Raw genomic sequence first — 13,654 nt, forward strand, 5'->3', positions numbered from 1 at the left:
GGAAAGATTTAGAATTAAGCAGAAATCTGCCAGATTAACTGTGTGTAATTTATGTTCCTTAGGTGACAGGTATTTTTAAGGAGTTCTCTTATTATTGAGGGTATCATTGCTGAATTTTGGAGAATAACTTTCTTGGGTGTTCTTCACTAATTAATGTAACGTAAGCTTTTGGAAGGAAGCTTACAAGGGCAAGTAGTGATAGCACAAAGGGTAATGGTTTTAAACTAAAACAGAGTAGATTTAGATTAGATAGAAGTAAGAAATCCTTCCCTGTGAGCCTGAGCCTGGCGCAGGCTGCCCAGAGAAGCTGTGGCTGCCCCTGGATCCCTGGCAGGGTTCAAGGCCAGGCTGGATGGGGCTTTGGGCACCCTGGGTTACTGGAGGGTGTCCTTACACATAGCAGGGGATTAGAAATAAATGTGTCCCTTCCAACCCAAACCAGTCTGATGCTGTGATTCTAAGAACAACTGAATTTCTATTGCCTTGTAAAGCATTAGAAATGAGAGGATATTAGTAACTTCTTCTCATTCAGTGACTGTACTGACTAGAGCAGCATTGTGTCTTTTGAACTCAGTCCCACCTGAGTCCCATTCAGTCTGTTGAGGTGAATTCAGCTTTCAAATTATTAAATGCAATCCAGGGATGTTTTTCTGTCCTCCGGTTTTCAGCAAGTAAAGCAATGCAGTTCACATCTTGAAAGCCAGTCCTGTTAGATACATCTCTTTTAACATTCTGGGGTGCTTGCCTGTGCAGCATGCCTCTGTTGGCCAGGTCTATAAGGTAATGAGGATTTAAGTGATTACTTGTGTTGACTGTTTCAATTAGCTAGTGATATGGGGGACAGAGGAAAAGGTTACAAAATGCTATGAAACTGAGTATTAAAATGACTTTGGACTTACTTTTCTTTCCAGGATAGTACAAAGTGTGTATCCCTAGTGATCTTAGGCTTTCACTAATTTGTCAGAGACTGAGAATACCATGTGTCTACAATAACTTACAAAATAAAAATGTATTTCACATTAAATGTATAATGTGTTCTGTCAGGCTTTTCAACAACTGTTCTAAATAAGGTAACATCTTCTGATTTCCTACATTGCCATCCACGCAACTTTGCACACATTTGCTTCTTAGAAGTTGTCCATGAATAATACAAAAATAAAAACTCCTGATAACAATGATTAGGATAAGGAGGTTTTTTTATAATTTTAAATTCTGTAATCACAGCTCTGTAAATTACTGTTCTTAATTGTCAGGTTTTAGTTTGAATCAGTAAGAGGTTCATGGAAATGAAGTGAATGATTTACCAGTACCCTGTGGGGGAGTGTGAAGCATTAGTTTCTTGCCAGTGAACAGTTAGAAATTTGCAGATGCTGTCTTCTAAAGAATTACTTGATAAATTTTCATTGTATGTGGCAAGTAGCCAGAAGTTAGGATATCCAAGTTGGGCTACTTTTATACTAAACACTGTTAAGTTCTGGTTAGCAGTTGGAGTCTTTCTAAAATACTCAGGGTTTCAAATTTCTTTTGTGGGCAAAACTGAACAATTGTTCTGGTTAAAGGTGTTTGGGATTCTTGGTACCACAGTAGGAGAGGACACAGAGTAGTCAGCCTGTCAATCCTCTGATTCGGATGCCTGTTTTCATTTTCTTGGCAGACCTGTTTGCAAACTTACTTTTAATTTCTAACCAGTGAAGTCTCAGTAAGTGTTGTTTGCTAGGTGCCTAGCAGAAAGTCAATAACCTGGTTCAGTGGCAGAGGATTTATCTTACCGTTGTGTTCCTCTGTTCATGTCAGGACCAGTAACAAGTGTTTCTGTTCTCATGAACATCATCTTCAGATAGTGCTCCCACTTTCACAGGCATTTGTTTTCTGCAGACACTTCAGCTGGTTAGAGTGTCTTCTGCAAAAGATGAAAGGATACAAGCAGTGTTCATGAGATCTTCAAAAAAAAATGAAAAGTAGTAACTGTAGGGTGTTAATGTTGTAGAGAACTAGAGAAGGAATAGGATAACCTCTAAGGCAAGACCCCATCTAATCCTAGAATCATAGACTGGTCTGGGTTGGAAGGGACCCCAAGGATCATAGAGCTCCAACCCCCCTGCCACAGGCAGGGCCACCAACCTCCAGGCCTGGAGCTACACAAGGTTGTCCTTTCTTCTGCAAGCTACTTATTTTAATAATTCCTGTTCAAATACAGTCAACTTTGAAATTATATTTTGAAGGGGTTTTTTTGTAAATTCGTCTTAAGGATTTATTTTATTTGTTTTTCTCAATGTTCTTGAATCACAGGAGTTTCTCTCTTGGTGTTGAGAGAGTGCTATTCTACACTTTACATTTAAGATATTCTCAGAGAAAAGAGTAATTTTAATGTTAATTGTTCTGGTTGAATAAATAATTTAACTTTGAGTGCATCCTGAGATGAAGCCTGGCTTCAGTTCTGATCCCAGGGAAGGTAAACCATAGCTGGAAACCAGAATACTTTCACCTGAAAATGACAGAGGCACTGTGTAGAGATTCTATACCAATCAGGTTTATTCTTCTGCAATAGGCACTAGGTTTCTTTTCTCCAGTAAGTATTTTAGATAAACTTTTGAAGTCAAATGCATATTTCTACATCTCATTTAAGTTTATTTTTCAGCTTTAAGTATTTTATAGTTAATAAATAGTATCAGGATTTTGTCAATGGTATGTAAATAAGGCTTTAGGAACGGGTTTGCAGTCTTGTTTTCTGGGATTTATTCAGTGCTATGTAGTTGCTTTTTGTTACCATTGGGAGCTCTTGGGCTGTGTGGTCGTTTTCACAAGCACTGTGAGGGATTTGTCCCAACAGAAACGAATAATATGATACCTGAGGTCCATGCAGTGCTCTTAATTTTATAATCAACCCCACCAATAGCATGTTAGATAACTTCTTCTGAAAGGCAGCATGGAAAAAAAACTTAACTGGAAGTGTCTGCATTTCAGATTAATTTTTCTGCTAGGGAATTCCTCCCACCCCACCCCCTCACATCCCCCCCCCAGCCCCCTCCTTCTCTCACCCTGGGGCAGTCTCAGTTTGAAGCTACAAGTCATCACGTTCACCCCTGGACTGCTGCACAGGGCAGCTGCAGTTCTCTGGGAGCCTTCTCTGCTCTGCTCCAAAATAAGGTTTTGTGTTATTCTGTTGGTTTGTGCCACTGGTAGTCATCAAGCCTGCAAGTCTTCCCTGTCTCCAGGACACTTTGGTTTTTTAAGAGCAGGATGCTGTGAGAAGGAGCTACAGGAAGGCCTCCATGGCCTCAATTTACATTTTCTCCTTCTAAACAGCTCTTTAGGGGTGACTCTCAAAGCCCTCAGATATTTCTAGCTGATCAAAAGCTTGAGAGCACCAGACTTGGAGGTGACTTTCAGGGCCACGCAGTTCAGGGATATTAGTTCCTGCCTGTTGAGTGCAGGTCTAAATGGATACTAACTGCATAAAAATTCTTCAGCTGCAAGGAAAAAAGGTACAAAGTTACTATTTCATTCTAGTGACATCATAGCTTGTATCATTAAAAAGATTCCTTACATCTCCAGAGCCTCCTTGAACAAAATATCACTGGATAACTTCCTAGAATGATGAACACTGGCATTGGAGAAGGTCAGTACTATGTGCAGGCACTGACTCAGGAGAGCAGATTAGAAAAAGCACCCTTTGAATGCTGCAAGTGTAGGATGTGGAAATCTGTGTCTTTCTCTCTAAGGGGTCACATGCAGGTTAAGCATGTTGTACTAGCTGGTTTGTATAAAGCTGGCTGGTGCTGCTGCATATCATCTAACTTATCCCACCAAAATTAATTTTTGGAAACATTGCTTCCCTGTTGTTTTCTCTGAGTTTATAGACAAGAATCTTTACCACTTGAAACCTAGCAATGAAAAGAGATAATGCTTCCTCCCTTTTTTTTTCCTGTTACATAATAGATGTGTTGAACATTGTAAGAAGAAGAGCTTTTAATTTTATGAAATTTGGTTGGCTGTCAAAGAGACATTATAAATAGTGGTTTCTAGCCAAATTGCATTTGCTGAGGAGTGATGAATCTCTTGCCAGCACTAAAGAGGCACTCTCCACATTGGATATCTGCACACTTGTCATGGGCAGAATGCAGTAATTTTTCTGAACGTAGACAGTAGAAATTCCATAGCAGAAATTGAAGTTTTCGTATTAACTGTCACTGCTTCCAGCAGCTGGTGTGCTGACAAATAGAGCAGAGGTGGTGGGGCTGGGTGGTATTGTTCCTGCTCTGATGGTTTGCTGTTGTGATTGCCTTACTCTCTTGTAAACTTCATTTTCCTGTACATGTTTGTGTTTTGTTGGTTTGTTGGTTTTTCTTTTGGGTGGAGGGGGGGTGTTCAGTTAAGAGAAGGAAGAAAATAAATATTATGCAGTGCATAACATGACTGCATCACTCAGGGATGACTCATACCTCTTCTCATATCCCACTGTATTGTCACCAGACATATTGTTAGGGTGAATGCAGTATTAAAATGTAATCAAATAGTTATTTTTGTGTACATATAAAAGTCAGAAAAATATCTGACCCCATTGGAGGCAGGGTGCCAGCAAAAGTGAGGCTTGGAGACTTCATTTAGGACCCTATGTAAAACAAATGAAAAAAGGCAGACAAACAAGATGATTTAAGGGGTGACAGCTTTAAGGCTCAGTATCTATAACATTTCTCTTTGCATTTTTACCCTAAAAGTTCATTGGGATAGCACCCAGGTATTAACTGTAAATTAGCTGCTAACAGTGGTAAATCATCTTCATTCTATTGAACATCAGGAGAAAGTTTAATGTTTTGACGTATAAAAACATTTAAGAGGCAAGCTACATTTAAATGTAAATTGAAAGCGACTGAATCCCACTGTAGTGGGATTTATAGTGGCTGTTTTAAACCTGAAGAAATGTTTAAGCAATAGGTGTTTTGTATCAAAAACTTCATTAGATCAGGAATAACACACAGTTGGAGCAATGCCTTGCTGCATATTAACTGTTAGTTTGATAAATGCAGACGTCCACACTAAAATATTTATTCTTACTTTTTTTGGATAAAATTATTGACGAGATACATTTGAAAAACAAGTGTGATTCTTCCTTCTAGTGTCAAGGGCACAGGCAGAAAGAACAATTTTATCCATTTTCAAAGGAAGATATTTCAGAGGTTTTATATCATTGAGAAACATACTGTTTTGTTTTTTTTTTTAAATCTGTAGATGAGCCTGAGTTGGATTTGAATGTTTCAAGATGCTGAAAAGAAATCTTCTTTTGCAGCTGTTGTTAAGAACAAGAGAACGATAATACTAATTTCTGTTTGTATCTTGAGCATTTAGTGAGGAAGTTCTGAAAATTATTTTCCTGAATGCAGATAAGATGCAAAATGGCTAAATGATTTTGAGGGCTCTATGGATCTGATGCAATCCAAGAGAAAAATAGAAATGAGAACTCTGAGTGTAATCATGCTAAGTTCAGAAAAGACAGCCTGTTAGATGTTCTCTCTGTAATGAAAAGCCAAATAAAAATTACATTGTAATAATGCTAGGGTTGTAAATGAAGTTGAAGTTGCCCATTATGGAGCCAGAGACTGTTTGGACATGAAAAGTATTTGCTGTTCTGGTAAATTTATTTGTAGTTAATAGTGATAAGCATAGTAATGTTGGAGTATACCTACTACTCGTGCAATCTTAAGTGCATACTCAGTGAAGTGCTGTTTGCTTGTTGTATGGTAATGCCCTGCCCATCTCCAACCAAGATCAGTTCGTCACAAGATTCACATGTCATGGAGTTACACATGACACCATACAAAATTTCCAGGGCAGGAACCAGAGGACCTACAGAAATCATAATTTTAATGTGTCCAGCCTATTTGTAGCCAGTTACTCTTGGCAATCAGAGATCCCCATAAAATTATGAGTATCTTGTTAGTGCTTCTGTAGGCAACAGAAGCGATTACATTAGAGAGATGCAGCAAAAGATTGAGAAAAAAAGGCTGTCTTGGGATTCTCTTTAAAGGTTTTGATTGGCTTTAAATACTGTTGTGGCCAGCTGTTATATTTGAAAATGTGATATGTTAAGCCCAAGAGTCAGCTTTCCTTAAATCAATGAGGTTTGTATGTAACTATACTGTTGGCTGATGAGAGCGAACAAATCCGTTCTTGCAGCTGTACTCCGTGGATTGCTAATGATAACCTATCTCAGAAGTGGTATTGTAATGTGGTTAATGTAATTGAAAAGCATATGTGGGAAAAGGAAATTCTTTCTGCCAGTTAGAAAGCGTATTAATTGAATAGGTTAGGAAAGCTGCAGAAGAGAAGAACAGGGTGGATTACCAGTCGGTTTCTGAGGTGAAAACTGTTTCATGATTTGAGATAGAATCTGACTTGAAATGGTGCTAAAAGACCTGTATGAAACGTGAAGGAATTTGTGTGTCTGAGTTTGCATGTGGATGTGTACAGAGCGTAAGAGAAGCTCACCTGCTTGGAGACCATTAAGTTCAGGGACATTTGTGGAAAAGGATGAGGAGAGAAATGTTTCTCTTAAACATGTTTAAACATGATAGTGAGATTGTGTACCTGTGTAAGTAGGGGAAATCATTGTTATATTGTTACAGCCTGAAGAAACTAGCTTCTGTATCTGTTTGGATGCTTAAATACCCGGTCACCTTGAGTGTCCACTTTATCACTACATGGAGATTCTAATATCTGACACTTTCAGGTCTTGTAGGCATTTATAAAACATGCAAATTACATGGTCACACTAAACCAAAGAAGTAAAATTTGTTTTCACTGCTACATTTGCTGTTACCGTTCTAGTGAGCTGAATGGTATGAATTCCCAGGGTCCTTTTTAGGAGAACAGGCTGCCTGCTACTGTTTGTGAAGGTAGAAGAATTGCATGATAAGAAATACCCCCTTGTCTACCTCATCTTTTTCCTCTAATTCCTATAGTTGACATGTTATGCTGAGATTCCTGTCTACAGATTTACCTTGGGACTTAGATTACTGATGGCCCAGAAAAATTCTCTGCTGTTCCTACAGTCTGACATTCCCCAGAGGCCCATAGGGTCAGTATAGTCTTGGAGAATGCAGGCAAGCCTTTATTAATGGTACATGAATATTTTATTAATGGTACATGGATAGATCTTTCACTCTTTTAGAGTAACCTCACATCTGCAGCATGTACTCTTGCAGCTTTTTTTCCTAAGCAGTAGCTTGTTCTGGAAGGTGAATGTTCTGCCTTAGTTTTACTGCTCTGCTTGGATCAGCAACATGACATTTATAATAAAATGGTTTCATTATAAGAAGGTTTTTTTTTTTTTTTTTTCCCCAACATTATCTGGCATTTATTTGAAGTTAATAAATTGATCTGTTTTGAATCTCAATGCAGAATGGGTGCAGCAGACAACATTTACAAAGGTCGAAGTACTTTTATGGAAGAACTGACAGATACTGCTGAGATAATAAGAAAAGCAACTTCAAGATCACTAGTAATTTTGGATGAATTGGGAAGAGGAACTAGCACACATGATGGAATTGCTATTGCTTATGCTACACTGGAACATTTCATTAGAGTTGTAAGTGTTTGATCTGACATGTGGTTGTGAATGCTTTTTCAGCCTGTACCATGTTAGGCTGAACTGGACATGATGCCTGTTTCCTTGTAGAAATGTAGCATGTCTAGACTCAGAGCAAAGGGGCATGGATAGAGGATACCAGTGTTGTGTTTTATAACTGTTTTAAGCCAAACCTTCTTACATGCCTTACCTCATTGTTGTAGGTGGAGTCACTGACACTGTTTGTCACTCACTATCCTTCGGTTTGTGAGCTAGAGAAGATGTATCCAGACAAAGTTGGTAATTACCACATGGCTTTCTTGGTGAATGAGGAGGAAAGTGCTGAACAAAAAGGTACAGTATAAATCCATCTGAGGTTTTCACACAACAGGTGTAGGCAGAAACTGTAGAAGTGTAATTTAAACCTCAACATGAAAGTTACATGTTCAAATTCACTAGAATATCAGCCTATACAGAAATTTTGGAGGGCTTGAAAACTGTACAACCATTTCTCTTTCACATTTAATACAAGAATCAGTAACCTGGGTCAGATAAAAGAGTCACACAGCTTGGTAACTCACAGTAGATGAATACAAAGGATTAGGGAGGAGGGATTAGGGATCAAATGTGTGTTAACTCTTTCTCTAGAAGATCTCACTGTCTGCAAACATTTGCTCTTTTGGGGGCTTCAAGAGCTAGATGGTTTTCTGATTTTTATTATTTTCAACAAGGTTGTCTAGTTTCTCTGTGTGTGCATGTGTACTTTTGGCATCTTCATCCTATTGTGTAAGCAGTTTTCACTGCATTGTGTGAAGAACAACTTCCTCTTGTTTGTTTTGAAACTCTTTTGAAACAACATGTAGCTTCACCTGGTGGTCCCAGTTCTTTGAATTGGAAGAGGCAGAGGAATAATCTTTGTTCTTCCTGTCTGTGCCATGCCTAATTTTGTAGATTGCTGATCATAATTGCATCCAGTTCTGCTCTTGCCAGGCAGAAGAGTTGCAGCATTTATGCTTGTCACTGTTGCTCTGAATTAGTATTTTCAGTAAAGTTTGTCCGCTCTCTGCTTAGCCCTTTTCCTTGTTTGACAAGTACCTTGAGCCTCTCTAACTGCAGTGATGATCACCCTTCATGGTGAGAACTGACTGTTACTGTAAGTTTCCTATCTTTTAACCAATTATATACAAATGCAAAGGCATTCCTTTTAGATTATGGCTGCTTAGTTTTCAGAGGAGCACTTGATGCAGGGCTCTTGTCAAATACCTTTCGAAAATTCACACAGGGTTTATCCACTACATGTGTCTTACTCACATGGCATCCAAACTTAGAACAGATTTGTGATGTAGGAATTCCCTCCATACCTTTGCTTTTTTTTCTTTTTCTTGATGTATCAGGTTTAATCAGGTGCTTGACAATTCTGCTTGTATTCTGGTTTTCCTGCTTTGCCTGAATTCTTCTTAGGAATATTTAAGAATTGATATGAGCATCAGCATGTCCTTTGCTCACAAAGTTCATTAACTGGAGTGTTGATCTTTGATCCCATGATACAACTGAGATGTTACCAACATTCAGTACTTACTAGTCCTTAACAGCTGTGTCCACAAAGCCCTATCATTTATGTTTCACTTTGTCTTATTTCATGTTTATGTCCTGCTTCAGCATTTCTACCTTAAATGTTATTTTACCTGAACCTTCAGGTTATATGTAGTCTTTACAGTTTTGCTACAGAGAGACACAATAGCCTGTGAGCAAAAATGCATCTGTGTTTCTTACTCTATAACTTTAGCTTCTGTTGTCTTAACATTTTAATTGTTTCATTTAAGGTGAGTTTTATGGCATGTTTTTTCCCAATCTTTGACTTAGATAACTCAATTCACCTTGAGTCATTATCAGTTATGGAAATGTCCATTGTTCCAAAATCTTGCAATCTTAAAACAGAAAAGTGAATGGTAGTGAATGATGTTGTAGAGTTTCTGGTCTTTACACAAGGCCTGGCTTGTGCAGAGTTGCAACAAGGATGTCTTAAGAGGAAAAGGAAGGAGTCATAGGACCTATAATGATGTCTTTTACATTTGTACCTTTTCATCCTGTAGAAAACCCCCTAGCAGAGGATCCACCATCCCAACTTGTATTTTTTTCTAAGCATTTTTTGTGGCTTTCAGCCTCCTGGTAGGCAGGAAGCTTTTTAATGTGGTGTGGTTATGGACTTCTTGACTGATAGGTTACCGACACTGTCATTGCTTAGCAGTCATGAGATGGAGTGTCCCAGTTGCAACATAATTAATCAGTTTGACGTACAGTTTTTGACACACAGAGATAAGTCTGCTAAAAAAGACACCAGGTAAACATCTATTTAAGAGTTTTTTCATTCTCACAATGGGTAGGTAAAACAGAATAAATCATACCTGAAGCATGAATGGCAATGAGACCACAGTCTTTGTCATTTCAGTCTTTGGTCTGCTGTGTTTTATTAACATAATAGTTTCTCATTTTGGTTTTATTTTTTAGGATTTGAACACGAAGAGAATCCTGAATTTATCACTTTCCTTTATCAAATCACTAAAGGAGTCTCTGCAAGGAGTTATGGGCTAAATGTTGCCAAACTGGCAGATCTTCCTGAAGAAATCTTGAAGAAGGCAGCTCACAAATCAAAGGAGTTGGAGAGGATAGTGAATATGAAAAGGTCAGAACAATTGTGATTTCCCCTCTCCTCAATGAATATTCAGCTATGAATTTAAGAACATTTCACACAGTATGCATTAAAAAATGTACAGTAAGAACTACTTCAGCTACCCTCCTCTACTTTTCAGGGAAGACAGTGAAACAAACCTCAAAAAAAAAAAATCTTAGGGAAATCGTGCTATCTCTTTCAATCAAAGCTTTAGATTTAAAAGGTAGATACTATGTCAGAGGTTAATTGCTGCTCTCTGAAACAGGATTGGAAAAAACTAAATGCATGTTGAGCTAACATTAGGAATAAACTGTGGGGGGTCTTTTTCTTATGCTAAATACGTAATGTATGCTTTCATGTATGTATTTTCTCTGTTTTCAGAGAAAATATTTAAACATATATTTAATATTTAGAATATAACTCACATCTAGTATCTCTTCTGTTCTACCAGCGATAGTGAAAATATTAATATATTTAATTTGGAAAGGATATTATTCTCCGTGGAACTTGTATTTGCATAATACAATATAGATGAATATTCTTCAGTTTAACTTAAAAAATTAAGTATTTATGATTTAATTAAAGTATTAATAATTTATAATTTATTTTGTTTACCTCCTCCTCCCACTCCCCGACACAACACACAAAAATTTACTGAAAGTTTGGGCGTTTTAATATCTTTCTGCTAACCACTTTTCATTTAGGAGCTTATGCACTTTATATAGAGACTAGTTATGAAAATTCTTATGTGTGTCAAATAGTATCACCTCTATAAAACCTGTAACATTATATATATAGTTTAGATATAAGTATGTGCGAGCATTCATTTTAATTTCCACTGAATTTTTTGTTATTGTTGTTTTCAGTGGCAGTCCTATCAGTAAACCTTCAGGAATATAATAAATTAACATCCTTGTTGCCTGGTGGTTGTAACTAATCCTGACAGAATAATTTTGTATGAGAAAATTTTGAGTACTAATTATTTGTAGGTGCAAGCAGTTCTTTTGAAACTGAACAGTGCTTAGTGCTTAACACCAGTTTTTATCCCTTTTTCAAAAAGCAAAATAATTCTTTTGATGATACATGACAGTTTGTGGGAAAAATAATGTGGTGGCTTCTGTTAATTGGAAATAATAGCCCATAATTGACAAAAGTAAAACAACAAATTACTAGCAGTGACTTGACTCTGTTGTTATGTGGGGTTCTAAAATCAAGGAAAAAAAATGTTTTCCAGAAAGGTGAGAGTATGAGCTGGAAGGGTAGTGTTACTGTGTAATAAAATTAAGATGCAAAATAATACTATATGTACATTTAGCTTGTATTACTTTGTTCTGTGAAAATCATGCTAGCATATTACTTGGACAGGGCACAGAGTTCTAGTGTGTCTCCAACCTGTGGGCAGTAAAACTACTATCCAGTGATGTCATTAGAAGATTGATTTACAGTGCCCATGGAGGGGTAGCATGAGGGCTGACCAGCCAGTTTTAATTAAGGGACTTAATTGTGCCCAGTTGTTCAGCTTTTGAATAGGTAGGTAAGCGATTGTCTCTATTTTAGATTTTGGTATAGAATTTGCTTCTGTACTTGTGGTGGTTTGGCCCTGGCTGGAGGCCAGACACCCACCAAAGTCGCTCTGTCACTCCCCTTCTCAGCTAGGCAGGGGAGAGGAGATATAATGAGAGTCTCAGAAGTGAGATGAGGACAGGGAGAGACCATTCCACAATCAGCACCAAGGGCACAACAGACTCAACATGGAATAAAATGCACCTATTTATTACCCAACTGAAACAGGGCAGGGTAATGAGAAATCAAACCAAATCTTAAAACCCCACCCCTCCCATCTTCCCAGGCTCAACTCCACCCCCCATTTCTCTCCCTCTTCCCCCAGCAACACAAGAGGATGGGGGCTGGGGTCAGTCCATCAGATGTGGGTAACCTGCTGCCTCTGAGACTAGCTTACACCATGTGATGTTTGACGCTTTCTCTTCTCCCTTTAAGGACAGTGAGCTACACAGGGGGTGAGGGACAAGGGACATCCAAGGCACATCAGTTGGTAATTCATCAGATTTGACCTGTAGCAGGTTATTCCTTCCCTGGAGACCTTTTGCACACACTTTGTAGGGAACTTCATGCAGCTGTATAAACCTGGAGCTCAAGTCAATGACAAAGTAAAAAAAAATCCCAACAAACAACTATTATGTCCAATGACTTCAAAGAGTATAAATGATTGTATTAATTTTTCCAGTTCTCCCGTGTAGGTCATTATAGAAATACTTGCTTTTGTATATTCCTGTTTATTTTCCCTTATTACCATGATGTCATCTAAATGCCAGAGTATTTTCCTATACCTTCTCCTCAAAAGAGGCATTAAAAGATTCAGAATTTGGTATGACATATCAGTGGTAGGAAATAAAAATTATCATGAACTTGGGAATAAAACTCAGACCTCTTCGTAGCAGTATACTTGTGGTGTAACAATACCCACAGGCTAGCTGTCTTGTCTTAGTTTTTAAAACACATTCATTTTATTTAAGAAAATCCACTGTGTAATTCCATCCAGTCTTGACATCTTTGTCATCAGGAATGTATTAACCTATTTTAAACATCCTGTTGTTATTTGTGTCAGCTCTTTTTAAATCAAAAAGTATTAAAAAAAGAACACAGAAGGATGTGTCTACTCATTTATATTGAAAATATCTCTTTATGGTTCTACTAATGCACATTTGTTGGAATTGAATGCTGAAAATTAAACAGTGCAAACTACAATGCTGTTTGTTGCCTTTGCTCTTGCTCGGTGTTCTATTTCATCTCATCAGTGTTTCTAGTGCTCTGAAGTTAGCTATAAAATTAAATTGTTGACTGACAGAGCTGGAATAAATATGTTTGGAAATGTTAACTAATTGTTTAAAGATCACATAACATTTTAAACTGTGCAAACTGCTGGTTTTGACTGTGTATAAAATTTTGCATAAGACTATAGGGCTTTCAAGGTTTGATGTGTTTAATTTAAAAATACTTCCACATTCTGACTGACATTTGTTTGCCCCCCACCCCCCTTTTTTCCAGAAAAAGGCTAAAGTGCTTTGCTGAAGTATGGCAGATAAATGATTCTCAGGAACTACAGAAATGGAAAAGTATGTGTGAACCTGAAGATGAAAGAAAGGACAGTTTTTAAGTCTTCAAATCATGCTTAAAGATTGAAAATATTGGGGATGCAAAATACAGATCTGAAGACAAACAGATTATAGGTGCATTAAGCTGACTTTTCTGCCTTTTGAGAGATAAGAGATGATGCATTGTGATATGATGCTCCACACCCACTTCCTGATTGTATCTTTCTCACTCCACATTTCCTCCCTGAAGTGTTTTCACCCTTTTCCTTTAATGCAAAATGTCTAGTGGCATTGGATTTGGTTTCT

The 13,654-nt window shown here is 37.7% G+C and overlaps 1 protein-coding gene across 1 annotated transcript in view; it reads left to right on the forward strand.

The window, feature by feature from the left end:
- The window catches only part of LOC311204775 (DNA mismatch repair protein Msh3-like), a gene marked incomplete at both ends in the record, with an annotated part of 50,671 nt that extends 37,261 nt beyond the window's left edge, over positions 1–13,410 (forward strand). The window contains 4 exons of the mRNA XM_084281135.1: positions 7,399–7,585; positions 7,789–7,918; positions 10,073–10,247; positions 13,302–13,410. Of these exons, the coding sequence (XP_084137261.1) occupies positions 7,399–7,585; positions 7,789–7,918; positions 10,073–10,247; positions 13,302–13,410 (601 nt within the window). The remainder of the gene's footprint in view (positions 1–7,398; positions 7,586–7,788; positions 7,919–10,072; positions 10,248–13,301) is intronic.
- Between the last annotated feature and the right edge of the window lie 244 nt (positions 13,411–13,654).

This window comes from Gallinula chloropus (assembly GCF_964237585.1).
Source record: "Gallinula chloropus genome assembly, contig: HAP1_SCAFFOLD_78, whole genome shotgun sequence".
Taxonomy (NCBI): domain Eukaryota; kingdom Metazoa; phylum Chordata; class Aves; order Gruiformes; family Rallidae; genus Gallinula; species Gallinula chloropus.